Genomic DNA, 24,758 nt, shown 5'->3' on the forward strand with positions numbered 1-24,758 from the left:
TAAACTCGTTTACTGTCTGTCTGTCCATCTGTCATCTGTCCGTCACACGCATTTTTCTCGGAGACGGTTATTGCGATTGACACCAAATTTGGTGGAAAAGTCACAACAGTGAACGTTCACGTATGTAGTGAGTTACATCCTTTTACGTCGAAATACATGCAAAAGGGGGTGTGTATTTTTTTTCACCAAATATTAATACTTTCCGAAACCGGTCTTAATTTTGACATTTGTTGGAAAGGGGGGGAAACTGATAATCTCTTTAATCGACCCATTCTCAGAAAGTACCATACCGAAAAATCTGAAAAAAAAATTAACAGGCTAGCATTAAATGCAATTGGCTGCAAAATGTCCGCTTAAGATTATCCTAGCACCACGAAGCCACCTCCTACCGAGTTTGGTGTAAATCGTACTATTATTAACAAAGTTATAATAGGTCAAAGTTGTCGCTCCTATGCAAATTCAAGACTATGAATGTCAATATCACCCGAAAGCGTACTATGGGGACTTCGTGCTAATGGAAGAACTGCATACTCAGATGTTTTCATAAAAGAAATACACAAAACCTTTATACCCGAAGCGTCCAGCTTCCGGTTTCCCGAGTTGTTTTCTTTTGTACCTGTTGTTTGTACGGTTGAATCATCAACGGATTCCCTGACACGCTTTTGTGTTTCGTGCCTTGGCTGTGAAGCGATCTTCCGAAGCCTAATCTCGGCCAGATTTTTTCTCTGGAGCAGCGCAGCTGGGGATGTTTAAGTTATTCTCTTTGTCGTCGTCTCTTTTGGCAGTGTTAGGCAACCTTTGCCAAGTTCCATACGGGCTTTGTTATTAGAAGCTCGTATGGCTCGTACCTAATTTTTAATGGCGTGGTGGCTATTATTCTTTGTGCTGACATATTAACCGAACCCAGTCTGTTAAACTCATTAATTTTGGCCCAATTCGCGCTGGTGTTAGTTATTTTGTGGCGAGTTGGCTGGGTTATTTTTTTTTTCCTGGCATCGGTTTCTTCTCTTAGTTTTTCTGTGAGATTAGCTACGCTGGAAGTAGAGTCCTTCCTTTGGTTTAGTTCTTGTTCTGGTTCTTGGTCGTAATCTCATTATCCTCGTATTTTTTTTGGAGTAGGTCGGCGATTTTTTAGTGAAACTGTTAATATAGACGGAAGGCCCACCGGAGGTCCTATTCATCTTCGATGTTAGTAATAATCGTTGGCGCAACAATCCATATTGGATCAAGGCCTTGCAGTGTGTTAGAGCATTTCATTCAAGACCGTAACGGTACACCACAGTACACTGTGGGAGGCAATGTGGTCAGGATTGCGCTCGCCCGAGATTATTACCCTGATTTGACTCAGGTACTCATTCACAGCTAAGTCGACTGGTTTCCGACATCCAGTCACGATAACAAATTCCTCTGCCCCCAGCGAGATTTGAACCGCGACCTTCCGCTACGACAGCCCAACGCTCTAACCACTTGAGCCATCCGGACACATCTTCGATGTTGGTGTACCGATATCCACCCCGAGTTGGGTTTCGGGTTCTTCTGTTCTTAGTTTACTTCATTCTGTTCTGTTCTGAGATTTATAGTTTTCGAACCCTTTACTTGAATTGTGCTAAATAAACTCCACTTCAAAAAGTTAAATAAATCTTATCCCTTCACTCACCCTTGGGTTGTGCCCGTTCACAAACAGACGGAATCAGCACTGCCAAACACTTTTCTTACTGTAACTCGTGGCTGCTAATATAGTTGATAATAATAGTAATAGTGCCCAGTCCATAGAAAACGAGAACCTTTGATTCGGAACTAAGATTTAAGTTAGTTTAGCAAAGATTCCCGTGCGTCTGTTTGTCCCAAGGACTTTCCTCAGAAACCGGGGTACCGATTGATACCAAATTTGTTGAAAAGAGAGAAAATGTTTTTTCACCAAATATAGTAATGCGAGGTATCAAATGATTACTACTTTTCAATGCTGGCCTTATATTTTTAGATCTAACACAAAGTGGGGGAGGGCGGGGATGGTAAAGTAATTATTTCTTTCATGGACCCATTCGCAGAACCTACCTAACCGTACCTAGACTCCGAAATACCTTCTATACCAATGTCTGCTTAAATAAAGTTAATAGTAGTATGTTACTATATTTTTTAGTAGCTGACTGCAAGCTAGTAGTAGAATCATGAAATTTTGTAGTGATAAAGGCTAAAATATAAAACATGATCTTGCCAAGTTTGGTGGAAATCATACTATTACTTACTATTACAAACAAAGTTTTAATAAGTCAAAGTTGTCGCCTCAGTGCAAATTCTAAGACTTTGTATGTCACTATCACGCTGAAGTGAATATTCTGGCATAATAACATATATGCTATGTACAAGTGGAGCAAATGTTTACTCAAACAATTTTATATAATATTAGGTTGGGGAAAAAGCAATGTCGTAGATGGCGACACTTAAACATATCTTGTGTTGTACTTACCGCATCAGGTCATATTATACGGCGATTTGAAGACGACAATCTGGGCTACACGTGTCCCTTTGACAGTGTTGTGATGGTACGTTTCAGTCTCAAGTTATAGCGCGCCAAAGATAAAGTCCACCAAGGAAGAAATTCGTTATATTTTACATTTTTACTACCTGAGAGGTAAAAATGCAACGAAGGCGACCAAAAAAATGTGTGAAGTTTATGGGTCCGATACTGTAACGATTCGCACAGCACAACGTTGGTTCGATCGATTTCGTTCTGGTGTAGTGGTTGTCGAAGATACACTCCGTACTGGTAGGCCAATCGTCGAAATCATCCAAGTAGACCGGCGTGTGAGCATTCGCTCGATTGGCCAGGAACTGGGTAAGGACCATAACACCGTTTGGAACCATTTGCAAAAGATTGGATTCCAAAAAAAGCTGGATGTTTGAGTGCCACACGAGTTGATGGAAAAAAATCTCTTGGACCGAATCAACGCCTGTGATGCACTGCTGAAACGGACGAATTCGACCCATTTTTGAAGCGGATGGTGATTAGTGATGAAAAGTGGATCACGTACGAAAATCTCAAGCGAAAAAGATTGTGGTCGAAGCACGGCGAGCCGGTCCAAACCATCGCCAAGCCCGGATTGACAGCCAGGAAGGTTTTGCTGTGTGTTTTGTGGGATTGGAGGACTATGAGCTGCTTAACTATGGCCAGACCCTCAATTCGGTCCTGTACTGTGAGCGACTCGACCGTTTGAAGCAGGCGATTGACCAGAAGCGGTCAGAATTGGTCAGTAGTTTTTGCAAATAAGGAGGGGAGGTTTTATAAGAGGAGTATAATAGAGTTGCCTTCTAAATGGCAACAAGTTTGCGAACAAAACGGCGCATATTTGACTTAAATCGGATATTTCTAAGTATGTTAAATAAAGCGTTAAAATTCGATCACATTACATTATACGACATTACTTTTTCCCCAACCCAATAAATATAGCGTCCAGGTTCCCGACTGCCTTTGATGTGAAGTGGATCTAATCTTTCGTTCAGTAGGTTAGAAGTCGATAACATTTGCTTTAAAGTCCCTTCCCATGATGAAAGCGACTCAAAACTTACGTTTCCCTGATAGCTTTCCACTTTTGAAAATTGTGTGCAACCTCATGTTGGTTATCTCGCAACCATTCCCATTCATTTCCTTGAATGCTAGAAGAGTCATTTCCTTCACTGCTAGAACCTTGTACTTGGTGGCCTGTTGAAGAAGGTCTTTGACAGGACCAGATTTGTTTAGTGATCCAAAATTCCAGGATCCCAGAGCGCAGTTATTCTTTCGTTTGCACGGTCGTTTCCGCGGTACCAATCCTCTCCGGGGCTATTTATCTTGTTTCTGTACACGATGTTTGGTTGATTAGTCCATCGCTTCAAATCCCCAAATTGAAGGACTGCAGAGGACGGTGCATTACACCGCCTGATTAAGAACGATGCAGTATAGTGAAGCTATCCCAACTAAGCTGGGTTTTGTTACTGAGGGTAGTAAATACGTTGCCTCAAACCCTCCTCCGTTACCTGGGCTTGGGACCAGCATGCTATTTACATAACATGGCAACTCCTTATACGTAATTTCCCCTAAATGTAATTATTACTGTTTTCTTACGAATAAACTTTTCACCCCCTTTCCTTTCGATTAGTTTTATGCAAACAAATTATTCACGAGATGACCTTGTTTTGAACACCTGAGCCAATTTGCAAGGTGTAATTTTGTCTTGTCATACGCTTGCTCGAAGTCCCCTATTTACTTTCTCGCTCCCAAGCAGATTGTTGTCTTGAGGGTGCTTCTTTGATAACAAATTCTGGCAGTAGGCATATGTATGTTGGCGTATTTACCCCATGTTATCAGCAAATTTTAATCAGTGCAGGTGTTCACTAGATTCTCAATGGTTAGCGAACGTATTGTCTTATGACATAAATGGTAATTGATTTGCAGAAGGATTTTGAAGGAAAATAAACTTTTATTAATGCGGAAGTCGTGTGCTGATTGAGATATCAAACCTGAAAGCTATTATATGTTATGTATAACTATGTTATGTAATAATACAATAGTACGTCATTTTTTAAAAAAAAACTATTGGTAAGCGAGCATAAACTTTGGGGAATGGCAAAAAACGTCCCAAAGGTAATGAAAATTTATCAATTAATATTCAGGCACAAAATGGCGTGACAGTCCTTCATAGATTCATAAAATAACAGCATTCGTGAATGCTAAACAGGCCGCAATTACCCTTCCCTAATCGTACTTTCCCAACAATTTTAATTAAACGAGAGTCAAGTGAATATTGAAGAATTTTCATATAATTTGATTCAGGTTTATTTTTGGAGATACTTTCAACTTGGAAATTACTTTCTTCAGTGACGCTGAATATCCGTCAAGCAGTCAGGGATCCATTATTATCTCGAGAGACTTGGGGAGTCACTCTCGAATGAGATTGCTTTTCTTTATTTATAAGCTCAGAAGATCCTTTGGAGTCGTCCACACAAAAATTTGATATTTATGGTTTTGATAAAATCTCTTGACGTTTTAAATCAGTTTTGTATGAATGAAAACCCATCAAAGGTTTCAACATTCTCTCATCTTATAATGAAAAATAATTGCTTTTCATTTAAAAAAAGAATTCGTTGAAAAATGTAGCTATCTTTTTTGTTGCAGTGTGAATTGGCAGAGTAAATAGAGAAATACTACATATGAATATCTCAATTAATTTTAACTTTGTTTTGTGGAAGCAGTGATGTGCAAATTTTGAAATTAGACTGAATAAAATAATATCTCAGCTGGTCATAACGCATCATCAAAACTAATTCGTTCTAAATGCCCAGGTGATTGACTAATATTGGATGTTGTCTTGATGGATGTGATTTTTGGTGGCCTGTCTTTTCTTAATCAAAATTGGATAAGAAATTTTTTAATTAAAAGATTATTCTACTCTTTATTTCTTAGACCGCCACCAGTATTCTTGGATTCAGTGCAATCGTTCCATGGTCATTTTGAGGATGGTGCAGCAGACTATATTGGGTGAGTTATGTTCTAAGTTTTGCATGTTCAAGTTCTTACAAGAAAATATTTAATTACATTTTGCATTTATATGAAGACATAAGAATTAAAAGCCTTATCAACGTTTAGTATATATCACATTACGAAAGGTGATTAAAAAAGAATTATGAACCGGTTTGTGAAAGTAATAAATTTATTGCATCCCTCCTGTCTACTTTTCCGTAGCTTTCCATCATCTCTCAACATTAAGCAGTTCCTTAAAGTACTCGATCCTACTATTCTGTATGCTAACATCATCATTTTCAATGGCGCAATAGCTCAAATCGAGCCTGGGCCTCCACAATACATTGCGAGTCTTCCAGTTGCCAAAAATTAAAAGTCATTTGCTATAGCCGTACGAGGAAAACATGTCCTCTCAGCTTTTTTGTGGATATCTGTGTGCCTCGACCTCCATCCTGCTGTGTGCTCTTGGGGATTATTGCATTATCCATACGCTCCACATGATCTGCCCCTCAAACCTTGGGAAGCTTGGATTGGATGGAAAGCTAAGCTATGAAAGATTCCGTGCAATTCTGCGCTGCACCTGATTCCCCAGTCTGATTCCTCTCTTCTGGGTCATAGGACTGGGTGACTATTTTCAGATGCGCCAACTGTATATATTGTTTCAAGCAAAACCTTATTAGAATCGATTCGATGTCCGTCTGCTCGTCTTGGTGCTCAGAGGTGGCGGCATTCCTGTCGGCTGAACCAAAACCAAGTGACCGAGGAGAACCTCCATAGTGGTGGCACCGGGAGACGCTTTATCGCATTGTCTTGCGGGCCGTGATGCAGTAGGCGAATGCTCCAAAGGCCTAATCAAGGAGATCAGACTCGAGTCTGCATAGAAACTCATCTGAAGTGGCAATTGGTCAGGAAACCTTACCACGGGTATACTAGTACTATATGAACCTGGATAGCCCCTGGACTCACATACTTCGGGAGAATTCTTGTTGTATGTGAGTACAGCTCGGTTGGTTGCGATTGGCCCCCTAGTGGGAGTTTCATGGGGGTCGCTGGTTATGCTTAAGCGAGAAGAGACCTTGAGGCCTCGGCGTGGTGTTGCGTTTCAACACGGGTGCCGTACTCCTTAGTTCGGTAGAGATTTAGGTAGGTCTTGCATCCACCAGTATGAATGCTGAGCCATGCACTTAGTATAGACTGGTACCGTCTTAGCTTGCTTCGGCGGGGCTTTGGTTGTGGTCACAAAGTCAATCCGTGTCTTAAGAAGACCGTGGGATTAAGTCGTCCAGACAGGTACCCACGTTAAATCCCCAGGACTGATTGTCTGCCCGCCTGTCTGTCTGTCACACCCGATTCATTCGGAAATGGCTTGACTGACTGTCACGAAATTTGGTGGGAATGTGTGGTCTGTGAAACCCTTTACATATAGCAAGTGGCGCCATTTTGTGTTGGGGTTAAGCGAGCCCCATACATGCGAAAGGAGAGTGCACAAAATGTAGCAGTGTGAGGTATCAAATGAAAGGGTGCAGTTAGTACTTTTTGAGACTGGTCCCATATTTGCTATCGGGTGAAATATAGGAGAATGAGGGCTCAAAAATATAACCCCCAAAAAGCGTAACAGGTTTAGTTCTTCAACCGAAAAATCTGAAAAAAATCACAGAGGTATACCTCAAAATGACATACATCCGGTTCCGATATCTGCACAAATGAAGTTACTAACACTACATTAGCATATTTTAGAAATTTAGACGAAAACGCCCCTTAAGTTTCTGCTAGAAATACAAAACGGCAGTGGTATAAGGGATAACATAAGGCATAACTTTGGGAAGTTTGAAGGAAATCCTGCTATTATTAACAAAGTTATAGAAGATGAAACTTTTACATTTTATGTGAGTTTCGTTCATTCTAAAACGTGTGTGATGTCATCATCATATATCAATTTGTCAATACCACAAAAAAGGAGGGGGGGGGGAGGATCGTACGGAAATATTACTCGAGGCAGACATATATATGTATTTATATGTATAAGCTAATCAAACTTGGCGGTGCTGTCTAATTCAGGTAGATATACATATTTGTACATTAAACCAGCTTTAATTAAATAAACGTACTTTATATGTACATATGTATGCTTTTGAGCACGAAGTAAATTGGAAATATGGGTGCGATCAATTTATATACGTGCATGTATATGTACAGTATTCGGTAATATGCAATGTTTGTTTGTTTAGGGTAAGCATAATGTGTATGTTTGCAATATGTATGTATATCTTATAGTATGAAAAAAAAAATATGAGGGCACCAACTTTCGGTGTTCCGACTTGTTCAGATTTATGGATCTTGACGACTTGGTGAAAACGATTGCTGCACTTATTCGCCTCTGAACTTCGTTTTCCTATTCAGGTGTGCTTTAAGGTATCTAAAATGGAAAATTCTTCGAAGTATTCTCCTCTCGAACGCAAGATGTCGCCTTTTTTGCGAAGAATTTGAGTTTCGGAGGAATACATAAGGTACAGAAGCAACAGAAGCTTGGACCTTATGGTGAGACGTTTCTAGTGGAACAGTTTTTTGACAGCTAAAATATGCTCTGTTGATAAATGAAAACCGTATGTGGATAGAGCTGCTATTGGTTTTGGTTTTTGGAAATGTTGAATGGTTTCAAAGTAGTAGCTCCCTGTCTTAGTTTTTTGTGCTAACATTGCCACCATCAGCTTCATTTTGTTTTTAACAATGCTGTGTCTAAGATCTCTTAATAAACCGTTTGTTGAAGTTCGTCGCTTTCACGTTCGGCGGTAATTTCATTGGCTTCCGGCGAAACTGAAATTTTTAAGTCAATGAACAGCTTGGTTTCTTTTTCTTCAATGCTTAGTCGTGGCGGCATTTGCCCGCCATCCTAAGTTGGTGAGACCTTCAACTTGCCAATATTCTGGTTGTTGAGCAGCTTGTCATCAACCCATCACCCCAGTATCGTCAGCCCTTGTCTCATTCAGAAGCGCGGTCTGAAATTAGGTTTCTCTTTCTGTCTCACCAGTATGCTTATCGAGGTGTATATGGCTTTATTCTGCTGACTTGTTGGTGAAACATCGGCATCTGGTGTGGCTTCTCCCTGTGTTTTTTGAGTTTACACACTTGTTGGTTTTCCGAAACTTCCTTGTTTTCTCTGTGAAATCGCTACTCCGCTTGGCGGATTTCCTGGTAAGTCATTTCTCGTACCCGGCTATTTGAGATTGATGCGCTGCTCGGTATACAGCATACTTCCGTTGCGTTGCTATCTTACATTCATCGTCGAACCAGTCTTTCGACGGTCCGCTTGATTTGTACAGGTTGCGGCAGCATAACTTCCTTTTTTAGAATGCGCCACTCAGTTAGTTGATGTCATAGCGGAGCGCTAGTGGTCTCGTTCAAGAGGGGATACTGTAAAGTTTTGTCCCGACACGGTTCAGTCGCCATCATGCGTTGGAATAGTGAGGAGCGTGCCTTTGCCGTTGAGGTTTACGGCAGCGGATGCTCGGTTATTGCAACACAGCGTGCATTTCGGAATCGCTTTAATTTAGCCTCGTTGGCTCCCGTCCCAGACCGCAAATCAATTGTTACATGGGTCACTACATTCAGTGTGGTGTGCAATTTCCTCAGCTGGAATTATTGGTCCCTGGTTTTTTGAGGAAAATGAGGTTACAGTGACAGTGAATTCGGACCGGTATGTAAACATGCTACAGAATTTTTTTTCGCACGGCTAGAAAATTTGGATTTGGGGACACTTGCTTCCAACAAGACGGTGCAACAGCACACACTTCAAGAGCATCGATGGCTATTTTGAGGGAACACTTTCCAGAGCACCTTATCTCAATTAGAGGCGATTTGGAATGACTGGCACGCTCTCCCGATCTGTCCCCTTGTGATTTTTTTCTATGGGGTTTTTTGAAATCCCGTATTTATGTGAAGCCTACAAGATTTGAAGACCAACATCCAAGAAGAAATTGCCAACATAACACCTGCTATGCTAACAAGAGTCATGACAAACGCCAGAAAGCGGTTTACGCAATGTATGGAGAATGGGGGACGTCACCTAACAGATTTGATCTTCAAAACAATGTAAATAAAAACTTTAGACATGTACCTACATTATAAAAAATAAATAAATATTTTCTGATGCATACAATAGTTTTTATTGAGTTTTGAAAAAAGGAAGTTATGCTGCCGCACCCTGTATAACCCTCTGAAGGGGGCGAGACTTATTCTTCGATACTGATCACCGTCCAGCGTATCCCACATGTACACTCTGCGCAAGACCGTAGAGAAAAAATCAGGGCCCGGGGAAATACGGGGCCCCTTTTTCTTATGGGAATTTTTATTCTGGGCCGTTAGAGAATACCAGGCCAGGGAAAATTCTCCCGTTCCATCCCCCTTCCCCCTGTTCGGCCTGACTCTGTGACAATACTTGTGCAATTCAACAAGTTGGTGTGTTTGATATAACGTATCCTAACTAATGACAAATTATGTTGGTGTGGAATTAGTTTTAAGGTGGCTGAATTGCTACAAACTATAATAATAATAATAATCGTTCGCGCAACAATCCATATTGAATCAGGGCCTTGAAGTGTCTTAGAGCACTTCATTCAAGACGGTAACGGTACACTAGAGCATATTGTAGGAGGCAATGTGGTCAGCGTTGCGCTCGCCCGAGATTATTACCCTGATTTGGTTCAGGTACTCCTTCACAGCTGAGTCTGGTATCCGACATCCAGTCACGATAACAACTCCCTCTGCCACCAATGAGATTTTGACCGCGATCTTCCGCTACGAGCGCTCGAACCACATGAGCTATTCGGACCTACAAACTAATTTCTTTTGTAAAAATTTGCCGGGCAGAGATAGTATATCTGGATACTCTGCTAATAACTGGTGGATTGTTGATGTAGTTCCTTCTGCTGTTAATATTTTGTACTTTTCGGCATTGACAGAGTTTTCTAGCATTAAAATAGCGCCATCTTCTTGAAATATTATGGCTTCCCGGATCATAACATATTGCGAATGTTATACAGCGTTCTGAGCGCAGTTGCTATAAAAGCGTCCTGAGGCTAACTCTCTGATTATTACCCGTGCCAATTGGATTTGCTTTATACTCATTCGCAAAAATAACTTCCAGGACCATCAACAAATTATTGAACAGAATGCAATAATTTCCCGTAAATGCCTGACAACTACGTTAGGAATGCCATCGATACCGGATGATATCTAATTGTTTACCCGTCTAAATATGGACGTTAATTCCCCACATGAGAGAAAGTAATTAGGCAGATGCTTTTGAAATTATGCATATCTCGTTCCACGATTTCCGAAAGTTGCGTTGGCCCTAAGTCCTTGGCCGATGAACCGACTCAAAGTGCTTTCGCTATTACCGACTGTGATTCTCGGCACAGTTACTCGTGACTTCTTCTGGAAACATGGCATCTGAGTCGCTTGGTAGAATACCCTTTAACTTCTCTCGCCATCTCGAGTTCACTTCATTTATGTAATATTGGCGATCTTAAGAAGTGATTTGAACTCAACCAATATGGGATGATGATAGTCCCTATATCTCCGATTGATTTTGTTGATGCGAGTGAGCAGGAGGCTTTTCATTTTTTTGAGCTGTTTTATGGCTGCAGTTTCATATCTGGTCTGTTGTTGTATAGCCATTATATATTCTGTGGTCCTTCATTGCTTCGTGGCAATTGTTTTTCGGGTACGGTTGTCAGCCCTATCTAACCCTCATCTTTGGGGACCCGTTGACATTGTTTGACCCTTCATCCTTATCCGTCTGCAGTTTTCGCTAAGAAAGGAGTACCATCGATGACTACGTGGAGGTGAGATAGAAGCAGACTTGTTGGTGTTGGTTAACCAGGCGTTTCTAAGGTTTTCCACTCCATCAATTTTCACTTGGGACTTATATTACCCCTTGACTTATTCGCCTTCGAGTTTCGACGTTCTTCGTACTTTGTCGTGTTCTCGCTGACTTTCTTGTTTGGGGCCGAAATTTTGTTTTGATCTCGTTGATCCTTAATCCAACCTTCTTTGATACAGACTCCATATTTAAAGAAGGTGCTTTGGCTGCGGGTATTGGGCCTGTCATGATGTCAAAATCATCGGTGTATGATACAAGCTGTGATTTTACTAGCATGTTGATGGATGGTATGAAGAGAGTGGAAGCGAGGTCATCTTCTTGCTTCAAGTGCAAGTTTTTGTCTAAGCTCTGCCTCAACTCTCCTTGGATGTTAAACTGGAATTTTGTGTTGCCTATGTTGAGGTTGTCATTCGTACCAGTTTCGGTAGGATTTTGAAGTCGCGCATTGTATTAGATAGTAATTTACGATGTATGATTTTTTTGACCCGTTCGAAGTATAAATGGATCTGCTGCCTATCGATGTTAAATTGCTAGCATTTTCGAAGCACCGGTTTTGCTGAGAACAGTTGATCAGAACTTTTTTGCTTATAAGGACAATGTGTGTTCGCATATGATTCATCATGCATTCATTTCATTTCTTAGACTGCTAGGACGATAATGTTTTATCCAAAAACTTCTTAAAAGTTAATGCGGCACATCATACGGTTCCACGCTAACATTATCGGCAAGTATTTGACCTTTTTTAAGGTTTTGTGTAAACACACACACGAAATACCCTCCATACCGATACCTGTTCAAATAAAGTTAATAATAGTACATTACTATAATTTTTAGTAATCGGCAGGAAAACTTAAGTTCACCCTAGAATCACAAAATTTTGCAGCAATATAGACTACGGCATAGAGCATAATTTTGTGAAATTTGGTGAAAATTGCACTATTACTAACAAAGTTATACTAGGTCAAAACTGTCGCTCCTCTGAAAACTTAAGACATTGAATGTCAATATCAGTAGAAAGTGGATATTTTCACATAATATATGCATATTTTACGTGCTACATGCTAATGGGACAAATGCACACCCAAATTTCTTTATAAAAGAAATACACAAAACCTTTCAAACCGGTTTCCCGACTTGTTTACAGTTTGTTAATCTTGGTTGATATCCATTTCTTCCTATGCTTATATTTTATTTCTGTGTATTATTGCAATGGTGGTCTCATTTGTTGTCCTAATTTGCTAGTCATCACTTGTCTAGATATTTATGGTGCGTGTTTCTCCTTTGAGGTCCTGCCCAGTGGCAAAAATATTTGCCAAACGCGCCTCCTTTGGATACTCTTCAGGGTGCCGTACCCTTCCCACTTCTTTTTCAATCTGTGAAAAAATTGCCTGCTGCTGTACTGTAGGTGTATTGCTCCCTAATCTCCTGATCCATGTTTCTTCCAAAAGTGCTTATAACTTATATCCGCAACTTAAAGCAGATCTCTTGCCTAGAAAGTGTGCTCTTTCCACAATGGCCAACATTTTGACTAATTATGTGAAAGTCTTTGCTTAATTATGTGAATACGGCGTGATGTTTTAGATTCGCCGGCCTGCTGCCCTATTATACAGCGCAGACTTTCAAATCATCATCATCACTGGTGGAGTAAGCAGCGTCCGGTCTAGGTTTACCTTAATAAGCAAGGCCGAATTTTACCTAATTTGATATCTTCATTTACTTAGTATCGTGGACTCTGCGAGAAAAATTTCTGGCACAAGGTTTGGTGTTAGGGCCGTGCATGTGATGCGGTGCATTGATGTGTGCCCACGTGGATGTGAGGACATGCCTGCGGGCATGTGACACACAACTGTCGCATGAGATGGGGAAACATACACAAGAAAACCATTTAAGAGACATTAACAAGCCCAAATATTAATAATTAACCACCTGGGTCACGGACTAACTACCTCATCCTTACCCCAACGATATTCATTCAGTGCTTGCTACGCCCGTTGTGCTCCCTAGGGACGACTGCACTTAGCTCGCGACCACCCATGTCGCGAACCCCAAATGAACATATCAAATCATTTGCTGATTTATCTCCAAATGATCTCTACCAATCACTTCAATTTCAGTCTAGCTTTAACCTTTTACACGATATCGGCGGAGACTACGAGGTCATGGGTGTCCGGAAAATCAACTTCGCATTCGCCACCTTGATTATGCGCTCTAAATCCCTTTTTCCCCATTGCACCTCTTGCCATTTGGCTTTTCACCCTTATGACCATTAAGGTCGCCTGCATTGATGGCATAGTCATAGTCGGGCACGTTACAGGTTTTTGCATCGGCATCAGGTCGACCAGTCTGTGGTTCTTATGCAGTGAAAAAGTGTATAGTGCAATCAGCTGATATAATGATGAGGCTCATCAGTCGGTCATCAAATTGTTCGAGTTTTTTAATGGCGTTATGGAAACCCTCTGAGATGGCAATGTCAACTTTGTATTGAATGGGTGGACTACCAAAATAGAGAAGTTCATATCCATTTTCGCGTGAAGTTTATAGCTATTTTCACGTTCGCGTTCTAAGTCGCAGCTTTTGGTACCAAACCATCTGGTTTCTTGTAGAGCACAATATCAATGCGTCTTTTCTGAAGGGCAGTGTTTCCAGCGAGGATCCCAATATTTTGCGTCCAGATACGTGAGCGCATGAGCCGCTTCTGGCGGCATCACCATGTCCCGCGACTGATTGTTATGACAGCCGGTTGCTAAAAGAACTTTTAGGAGCGGTTTCTAGACAGAAGTCAATTTCAATGAAAGACAAAGCTGTGATGGCAGTCGAATGTAAGACTTGCTACAAATGGTCTTAGTTATAATAGCATCAAAATGTAAGACCCAAAACGAAACAGGGTTCATATGCAGAAACAAGCTAACCAAAAAACTTGGAAAATTGCAATGGAGCACCTATACAAAGTCTGTACTCTAAAATAAAGTTCGTGCAGATATCTGCCCAGGTCAAGTCAGATGCAATAATGGAAGGTTTTGTTCAAATCTTACTATAATTGATAAAGTTATAATAGGTTAAAGTCGTGCTTTTCGTCCGAGTTTATTGCACCCTAGGACATCAAATTATCAGTTTTTTCAATTAAAACTTAAAGACCTTTATGTACGTATGCCATTAACTGCACATCCCAAGTATAGTCATTAAATTTTAATAATTCTAGCGGGATTCCGAGGTTTGCACGATTTTAGAGCCTCGGTGACTCCACTTAATCTTTAATATACACACATGCATACGTTGAATGCTGTCACCTATTAGCAGACATGGCACTATACTTAGAACTATTCTGATTTGTATGTAATTTTTTTTTCTTTTATTGCAAAGGAAAATACCCGACGTGAATGGCTGGAGTAGAGAATTAATGGATTATCCATATGCGCCACGAGTTTGTTCGTATGTAATCTTAATTCTACAGTAAATTCGCGTCTAACCTCAGCCTAGACCTTATCGATTATGAAATCTGTTATCTTATTGGCTTTGCCTTGATTCCCCTGCTTGGGACAATGTTATCAAACAGGTGTAAAGAATTCTATATAGAGCGGAATTTATTAGTTTACCGAAGAATCCACCCCGTAGATACCATCTGTATTACCTGTCAGCTGTGTATACCTGATAACAAGGTGTATCTAATTAATTGACTAATGACCTAAGCGAAATAGTCACTGATTAGACAAGTTGCTTTCTTCAATGTTAGGGTATTGTAGTCTCATGACTAATGTAGTTTGGCGGCTAAACGCTTTTACGGCAGTAACTGTTTTTCGGCTACCTACTATTGACATTGACCATCATAACCATTTCCTTATATTCGTGCATTACTACCGCTTGGGCTTCCTCTGTAGTGTCATACCCAAGTGACTTCTAGCGTTTTCATTGATAAAGCGATAATTGTATCTGCAGTCATCCATGCGGCTATCTTTCCGCTGTGTACGGCAAAACTTGTCTTCGACTTTATCACGTGTGTATTTTTTGATGTCGTCATTGAAAATTGAAGCTCATTCATGTTCAAAGTGTGCGAAAAGAGCTAGTCGCCGTTGACGACTTAACATATTAATTCAGTCGCCTCGAAATGATGTTTATATTCCCAGCCCCCAAACATTACAACTTGAGTTTTTTAGTTAGCAGTCGTAGTTCACCGGTTGTTAATGAAAATCGTTACAATCCAGTGCCCGCCAGATATTCAAAATTTCGAGTAAGAACGAAGATAGAAAATCTAACGATTATTACTCCAAGTGCTGAGATCGTTCTGAAGAAGTGCACGTGGGGTTTCGAGTCTTTGTAAAAAAGCAAATCTTTTTGGCAAAGACTTCTTATTCTCAAGTGAAACGATCTTTTTTTCTTCGCTTGCGAAGTTACAAAAGCTTTTCCTAATCTTTTGTGCTAGACTTTAGCTCGCACACCTCCCGAACGTTTGACTCTCTAGAGATATGGGCGTTCGAGGAGCTTTAGTATATGGCGTCAAGTATGATCCGTGATCACTAATAACAACATTTTCGCATAGTAAGTTTTCGTTAATGAAGGTACGGAGATACAGATACGCTGGTATCTAGCATCTGAATATCGAAAGTGTATGTGTTGTACTGTTTAGTGGTTACGAAGATCGTGGAAGCGGTGATCATTCGCTAGTATAGCCAGCCGGGGTATTATAAATAATACTAAATACTTGGCCCGCGAAAAAATTTCTACTTAATAACTCGGTAATTAACGGGTAAAGAAAGTGCTTCACGTTAAGTTGGAAATGTATTTATCAATCGGGAGTACATAGTTTGTGCGTGACGGGTCCATTTTCTACTGTTGTTTATGGTGTGCTTTCTATGATAAACGTGAAGTAGGAGTAAAACTCCCAACAAAGTCTGAAAGTGTCTTGAGATGTTTAGGCCTAAAATCGAGTTCAGATACTCAATGGACTTGAATAGTTTAAGCTGCTGAGTTTGGCCCCAGCAGGGGCGGTTAAAACTCAATTGCCTTCATGCTGGTTTCGGTGGTGAAACCTTCAGTCCTAATCTATGTGTTGCCAAAAATAATTATTTATCTATAAAATGACTTCGCATGCAGACTCCCCACATTTTCGGTACATGAACATAAACATCTGGGCGACAAGTTTCACGCTGAGTCTCCTATTCGCTAATAAAATAATAAAAATTGCGTGATCCAAACGAGCGACGGCGTTGAAACTTGAAAGCAGATAAATGAAACTGCCCGTAGAATTCCAGGCTGAAACGAATACATAGTAAAGATACATGATCTGAATCAAAATTATATTGAAATTTGAAGCGTTATTTGGAAAACGGAAAACGAAATCGATGTTAGTAAATGGATAGGGTTCATGTCCCCAGAACTATTTGTATTCAACGAGGCATCCACATGTGAAACTTGTACGGAAACGCATTTGCCTATGAATTAGGGATCGAAGAACCTTAAATGAGTGTCTTGAGAAAAGTAGTTGAATCATAATCGGATCATATTGTTATTATTTCAGGCGCAGGGCAAAGTTGTTTGTGTATTTATTGCAAAATAGTTCCTCATAAAATAATAAAAAATTTATGTTACAAATTTTTGATATATGTGATACGAGCCGTGGAGAATAGCTATAGTCTACGATAAACTGCAATTTAGTTGATAAGATACTGCTAGCGATGATTAGATACATGCTAAGTGGTCGTTGTATTTTCAAGTTTTCAGTTGCTTGCTATCATTAGTTCCATATTGTATTAACGCATACGCGATTTAGTTACATCCACCGACGCAATTACGCAATAAATTATTCTGTTTAGCGTCACTTATTACGTCCATGCAACGTATGCGATTGGATTTGCAGAAAACTTGTCTGAAGAGTCGAAACTGATGAATCCGTTAATGTGAGGCTGAGCAAAATTCAAAAAATGTTTTCAATATTTCCCTGAATGTTGCCAAATTATTATTTAGACCAGCAAACATTGCACAAGATACCACTCAATAGTCTCAGATCTTGTGACTTGGGACCTTCCCATGCCCTTTCTTTTTGCGAAAGCTAAATAAATTTCTGCGTTTGCCAATTCATCCACTTTCTATATTATTCTCAATTCTGTATAAAAATAGATAAATGTTTCGAAATATACAGATCACTTAGCCAATGAGATTATACCCACATTGGTTGAGGGAAAAATAGTTGGCAATATTTCCGAAATATTGGCAGATAGGACAAGAGAGAATAGAAAATAAATGTTTCCATTTGACACAAAGAGATATTCGAATATTGTTTTCCGTGAGGAAATTTGGAAATTGAAAAATTTCTCTTTCGTGGGAAGATTATAGTTACTTGTACGTCATTAGTTGTAGTATAGTTTCTGGTTATTTTTAGACATGTCAAGCTGCCACGAAAAATCTCTGAAAAATGACGCGATTTGTGATTATGGGATTAATTTTCCATTGCGATTTGGATGTAGAGTCTCTTGGCGGCATTTACGTATAAATAAGAAGCCAGCAATTTTATTCGTCACAGGCAAGATACTTTTCTTCAACTCAATGTAACCTGTCGGCCGTATCACACATTAAAAAAACCTTCAGTAAAGGTTAAATTTGTAATCCCACTATTAGAGGTGCGGGACGCGGGACGCTTTCCAACTTTTCTTATATATTACAGCGATAACTGTCTTACTAATACGCTTATTAATGATATCAACATAGCCTCATTTTGAGCGTCACAAGTTTGTATGGAGAGACGACCCTGCCACGGTTTTTCAACAAGTAGTGGAGGGGGGGACATTTTTCTGTCATGCATGTATCAAAAACCCTTATATTGGGATGCTATAACTTTCTTAGAGGGTAGCCGCAGCGAGTTTTCAGAGAGCTTGTAGAAAGGGGCCTCTCCCTTCCCGCTGTATATGCTCAGTGATTTCCTTAACATCTTATTCTTCCTCAGCCCTTATCTCATTCAGCAACGGGTATGGCTACTCGTGGATAGTGTTCATCACTTGTTTCGTTCGTAAGCTTGCCTAGAGATTTTAAAATTACAGCTTAATATATCAAATCTTCGCTCTTTCGATTGGATTTTGGGTCATTCCTCATCGACTTGAATGTTAACACTAGTCTTAATTAGCGCTATATCATCAAAAACGCTTCCCTCGCAATTTCTCCATAATCGGCCCTGGTTCTACGCGTATGTTACATTCTGAAAATATCTAGAATTGCTTTGTCCATACTGTTTTAACTGAGTACAAAAGAAAACAAGTTTCTGTTAAAGTTTGTCTAGAATTTGATTTGGGTGTTTCACTGTAAATGGGATAATTCGTCCGGTAAACTTTTGTACTTTTTTGTCAACTCTCTGCTGGTATTGCTAACGTTGATTTGTTTCGATGAGCCGGCCAAACGTTTCAATGGCGAATCTCTTTGGTCACTCAAACCAAGAATTACTAGCCATCGCTCGCGGTTACCCGAAATACGCTGCAACTTCAACCAGGACTTCCTGAGGTGCCCGCACTCCTTCTCTGCTGTTCTGCACTACGTACCCTTGGAGCGACCCACTCGTCGGCCATCCTGGCAGAGTGGATACCACTGCATGGCACAGTCAGCAATGCAATTGTCACCTCTCCTTAATATGTGTCCAAGTCATTGGCGGAACTGACAATCCGATCGCATTGCGTACGGGTGCCAAGCCTGTACGCCGATCTTCGTTTCCAATATTATCAGGCCAGCGTACTCCCATGATATGACGCAGACAGGTGTTGACGAAAATTGAAAATTCTCTACATGCTTTTCGGAATTTGTCCTGAACTTCACCGGAGATGTCCTTTCGACATCCGTCGACGCTTGTCCCCTGGCTTCCGTGACGACCGCATGTCATGCATTGATGATAAGGCGCCACTGGTCTGCAACTTACACCAACACACAACAACAACACAACTTCATCAAAGGATTGACGAATCTTTTGTATTGGGGGTTGTACCTGCCTCCGCCATTATAATTTCGTAATGGGATGGATGGATAGCAAAAAGTTTGATTTCATCCGCTTATAATGCATATAAGCTGTAGTGTTTGTCATAGATTCCGGCGAATCTCCAGGATCCAGTAATTTTCACGCTGCGTCATCCATTCGAGCTCCCGTATCATTCACTAAGTCAAATGATACCCGTCCATTATCTGTATTACACTTTACATTCCTCCTTCTCTTCGTTAGTTATTGTTGCAGTTTATGCCTTATTATCAGATGTCATGCTCAGTAAGTGATCTGCAAGACCACACAAGACTGAAGCCACTTTTTTATTAATTTCAATTTCGTCTCGTAATCACAGGTCGTGATAAGGTAAATAATGCTTCATCGTCCTAGATCGTGCTGAATGAGATGACGATTCCTGAATGATTTGACCAAGATCAGCGTTGTTGTGAAGCACCTAGGAGAACATCATCTGGGTAGAGCAATGTTGAGGGTTTTCCTGCGTAACATGATCAATGACATGAATGCAGAGAAATGACAAGACCCTAGAACTGAAGAAATTTGATCCATCGAATGAATTTCTGTCGCGTTAGAAATTGACACAGACGGGTTGGTCTGGCACGTGGCCTAATGCTTTCTCCAGATAGAGAAAGTTAATGTGGAGAAGGCTATGTTTTTGGATACTATGACGTACGAAATTTTCAATAACCATGGTTCTATGTTTGGCTCTTGTCAGCTGATTACTCCTCTGCTTCCTCCTCTGACTGAAAACCAGGTGAATTAGTGGTCATAGGTTGTGTGAAATAGCCTATGATAAATGACAACCCTATTTTTGCCTTTGCCAGTTTCTGCTCGATGTTAACAGTTCGGAAATAATTAAAGAAAAGAAGGATTTCACACGGCAAACTTATTTTTATTTTGGTTGTTGAGTTATTAAGTTATTTTTGGTGTACAAAAAGAAGAACAAAAAAATTCAAAACTTAGATTCACTTGTTGTTTACCCTCTTCACTAGCATGCGGAGATCAAGAGATGCCAGCTATTTGTTTTAGAGGAAAACAGAAGGCTGAATGTTTTCCTCTTCAAGGGAGCGTATTGATTTTTGTGTGAGAAGAGCCTGTCCAAGTGACCCTAATGTGTAGCAAAATTTCCAGAATATCTTCGGTTTAGCTAAGTATTTCCGTCTTTTACCAAAGAATACTGGAGTTTCTAAAGTACCACGATGCGAAAGTAATTGTTAGCAGTATCTTAGATTAAAGCTCAAAGTTGTGCACCATAAGTCCAGATTGCCCTTTTTTGGGAACTACTTGGTTTGCGCTGAACCTATTTGGTCTGGTTCCCGCTTCAAATTATGAAAAATCAAATATTTGTATATTCCGCTGTCCTACCGCGTCTACAAATTATTCAACTCTAATGCACCGATTGTCTCTAGCAGAAATGTCCTACGAGAAACTTTGTAATATGGTGGTTGGTCTCCTAGTGAGTTCGCTTAAGTCATTCCTTAATAGTAGAAATGAGGTTATGCATTCACTGACCGTTCGAGGCCTCATAATACGATCATGCGATCCAAAAGTCTTGTATTGTAAGGTATTCTCTTTTTGAAGCGCGAATATGGCGTTTTAAAAAGGCCAATGATACTCCGAGCCTTCAGACCGTTATTCGAGTATACTTGCTTTCGTCTCTACGAGTTTCCACTCGTTTTCGCTTATATAGGCAACGCGTATAGAAGAATGGACTGCATCACTTGCCGGATTGACGCTGGCTCCCTTTTGGTAAAGTAATTCTAGAGGTTCTCGAAAGTTTAGTTTGGCGTCAATCATCGCTCCCAGGTATCTTTTAGCCGACGTACGGTTCGTCATCAAGACCGTTTCCATTTATTCATCATTCGGGGGCGAACGCGGCCTTTTCCTTCCAGGACTTCACCATTTCTCTTCGTCTCATAATAACCATAGAAAAGAGACCCACAAAGTCAAAATCATGGTCTTTTCTTATAAGAGAAGCTCCATTATCTATCAGATTCCACAGCGAAGGAGACAGTAGCGAGTGTTGCGGTACCCCTTGCTATGATGTAGTCTATGGGCCCTCTTTTGTCCCATACTAGAGAACCTGCTGCGATTGGTAATTTTCGATCAAACTCTTCAAGTATTTACGAACATCTATTTCAACAACAATCAAACAATTCGGCTCCTGCTGACGTTTTTGTCATCCAATGCCAACATAGCACAGTTCTCACCAGAATATACCGCGATTTTCATCCAAGATCCGTAAAATTTCCATCGTGGTCTCAGTTTTTCGGTTTAATTTTCACTCTGGGCTCGTATTTTCTCTCTGCGGTCGTGTCAACAGGTCAAGCCTTTTGTAGATGACTCTCTGCATCACCTTCCCCACTGTATACATCAAATACATCGGACAATATAATACTAGATCTCCAGATTGTTTTATTGGATTAGGTAACCAACATCCACAGTGAATAGGCTGGAACTGGTTTTCACTGCCAGCTGTTGGAAATCCAAACCTGGGGCCCCGTGGTTGTGTTTTTACTTCTTCGGATGTTTTTACTTCTTCGGATGATTTCTTTTAGACTGTCCCACCATTCGCTGTATGCTTCCTCTCGACAGTTGCTACCAAGTTTTCATTTAGATTTCATTGCCGCACCAGTATTATCGGGGAGTAGTCACTTTTTGGGTATAGTAGAACCACGTCCTCTAGTGAATTGCTGGGTAATCTGAGCGTCCTTTCCTATGATCGTACTGTTCGCTCACGCGACTGAAGACATGCTGCCCATAAAAGTCCTTTTTGGGTATCCGAGCAGCGCACGTTATTTTGGGAGAGCTCCTTTTGGAACTTCATTCCTGTTTGATCGTTATGCAGTTTGCTTAGTGATAGCTCACGTACGTTAGGCCCACTATAACCTCAGGACTTTTTCTCGATAATTAGTTTAGTTTCCAATATGTTCAGCTATGTAAATGCTTCGAATGGAATGTTATTTCGTTCCCCTCCATGTTTTTATAGTCGCATCCAGCATTTGAGCGCTCATATTAGGAAAGTATAGTGCCTTTTCGCTACTTCCTAAAGGGCCTCCAGAAGCTTATAGGGCTGCTGACTTTCTGGTCTAAATACCAGCACCGTGTTTCCGATATTATAATCGATCAAAAAAATATAATTTTGTTGACAGATAAATGTACTGGCATCCGACTTTCAGTCGCGATACAAATCCGTTTCTCGCCAGTTAGATTAAAACCGCGAGCTTAGTGCTGTTACAACTAAGCTATTCGATGTTTTTGATTAGGTTTGGCAATTATAATATATTCAATTATATCCACATATTTGCCTATGTCAACACAACCTACGAATTGCGTTGAGGTCTTTCCTTTGCCAGTAGTCCATGTTGTCCTTTTCTTTACACAACGTGCAATTCGGGTCGGCTCCGCACACCTTATAGATATGGCTTTCTGCTCTGCATTTTCTGCAAGTATTCCAACTGGTACATCCTTTCGATATATGACCGAAGTCAAGGCATTTATAATTTGGCTTCAATGCCATTTGTTGCCTAAGTCGACACACAACCTTCCTTGTTGCCAAAAATTGACTACTGTGTAAACGGACGATGTTGGTTGGTGTCCTACGGCAATACTAGAGATATAGCTGATTCCTGAAGTGGAAGGCAAGGTCGTGCTCTTTTTCGAAAGCCTCGTCTGCGGTAATTTTATCTATATCTTTGTTTTTAACGGTCTCCTGCTTGCTAGTCTCTATGTCTGCAGTCTGTAGTTACATTCTTGGATTTCTTAAGCTCAAATTAAAAGTCTCCTTTCTAAAACCGGTCAGTTTTAGATCTGATTTCATCCTTCTGAGAATTTCGGCATATCATTTTTCAACTTGTTTGGAGATGATGACCATCCCTGGTTCTCCTATCCCTCCTATTTTTTACTATCTATTCTGTAGATTTCCATATCCACTTGATGGAGGTCAATATTTTTCTCAGGTATTGCAGTTATATTCCTTCCACTGCCAGTTTGATTCGAATTGCTTACTCTCCTTGAGAATTGATCCCTTTGTCACGTGTGATTTGTTGTCCTGGTGATCCGTATCAGGGCAAACGCAACTCATCAGAGGAGCAGCGTGATCGAAGCGAACTAATGTTTGAACTTTGGGTGTTAAACCCGAAAAGAGGAGTTCGTGGACCGCAAAGGGTGGGAGCAAGTTGCTCTCCATTTAGTCCGCTCCGACATCAAGTGGATGCGGACTTAGGACTCCTCAATCTCTAAACAAAATTTGTCTAACCTGGGAAATTATACTTTTCCAGTGCCGTATATCCGGTATTGTATCTATTTTTTATTGCTAGATATTGTGGTTTAATAGCGAACAAAATGCTATCTAGTTCGGCAATAATCGATTTCAAGTAACTATGGAATAATATATACTATATTTACAATCTAGGCAAACTTTGTGTGGTGTTTTTACAGTACTCACTAAGTATTCCTGAATAAATTAATTAAGTAGATAAAATCCCCCCGAAATCAGCATGAAAGGTATTCAATTGTTTTAATTTCATTTAGTTTCTACTTACTTCGACCACCATTGAGTGCGTTGTAGCGACAAGTTGTATATAATTTAACCATGGCACTAACAAATGGAACCGGTAACGAAAATTCCGAGGACGAGGTTGTACTGCGCGTTAAGCCGCAACCCGACAGTGAAAAAACTAACCAAAATAAAACCCGTCATACTACCAGTGAGCTGACTAAGTCTAGTCAGCATCACACTATCTATCTGATACGTTCCTATAGTGTACGCAGTGAAACTTCCCACAGCGACGTTGAAAAGGATGCAATCCTTGAATTATCTAACATCCGATCAATACTGAATAACACAGAGCTGGATGTCGTTCGGTGCAAAAGCGACTCAGGTATTCCTTTCCATGAAGTCAATTCGGAGCGAACCCTGCGGACCAGATCTGTTTCGATACCATCCCCTTTCAAGCATAACTCTTTTATTCGTCGAAGTTTTCATAGTTTGTGGGGAAAGAGTTTTAAAAGAAAATCGAAAAATGCCCACGTTAAGGGGGGCAGTTCGAGTAGTGGAAGTGAAAAGTTTGAAAAGTCAAGAAAACGAAAGTCAGGACTTGAAACATGTGAAATTGAAGGTGTGGATGATGTGGAAGTGTTTGTTTCGGGTCGTTCAAGTCAATCAAGTGAGAAGTATGAAACGGTTCATGAGGAAAAGGACGAAGGTGAAAGTGATGTTCAATTAAGGAGAAGGAATAGTACCAGCTCCAGTTGCCGCAGTATAAGGTTTGTTTGTTTTTTTTTATTTATGCATTACTTGTTTTGTTTGTTTTTTTAATGGATATTATTTTTATTTTCATTGTTTTTAGTCCTAGTTTCCATTTCCCTCTCAAATTTATAAGAATTATGGAACCTAATTCGACTCTAGCCTT

At 40.3% G+C, this 24,758-nt stretch overlaps 1 protein-coding gene across 4 annotated transcripts in view; it reads left to right on the forward strand.

Moving 5' to 3' along the window:
• The window catches only part of LOC119653704 (GRAM domain-containing protein 2B-like), a 249,100-nt gene that overhangs the window by 45,131 nt on the left and 179,211 nt on the right, over positions 1 to 24,758 (forward strand). Inside the window, exons 1-2 of one of the 4 annotated variants that reach the window (XM_038058585.1) lie at positions 5,297 to 5,319; positions 5,441 to 5,515. In XM_038058585.1, coding sequence (XP_037914513.1) covers positions 5,312 to 5,319; positions 5,441 to 5,515 — 83 coding nt within the window. In that variant the 5' untranslated portion in view covers positions 5,297 to 5,311. Of the gene's footprint in view, positions 1 to 5,296; positions 5,320 to 5,440; positions 5,516 to 15,943; positions 16,109 to 16,195; positions 16,215 to 23,877; positions 24,613 to 24,758 lie in introns of those variants that run through there. The other 3 variants (XM_038058581.1, XM_038058580.1, XM_038058582.1) reach the window with 3 other exon arrangements.

Source organism: Hermetia illucens, chromosome 4 (assembly GCF_905115235.1).
Source record: "Hermetia illucens chromosome 4, iHerIll2.2.curated.20191125, whole genome shotgun sequence".
In the NCBI taxonomy this organism is placed as follows: domain Eukaryota; kingdom Metazoa; phylum Arthropoda; class Insecta; order Diptera; family Stratiomyidae; genus Hermetia; species Hermetia illucens.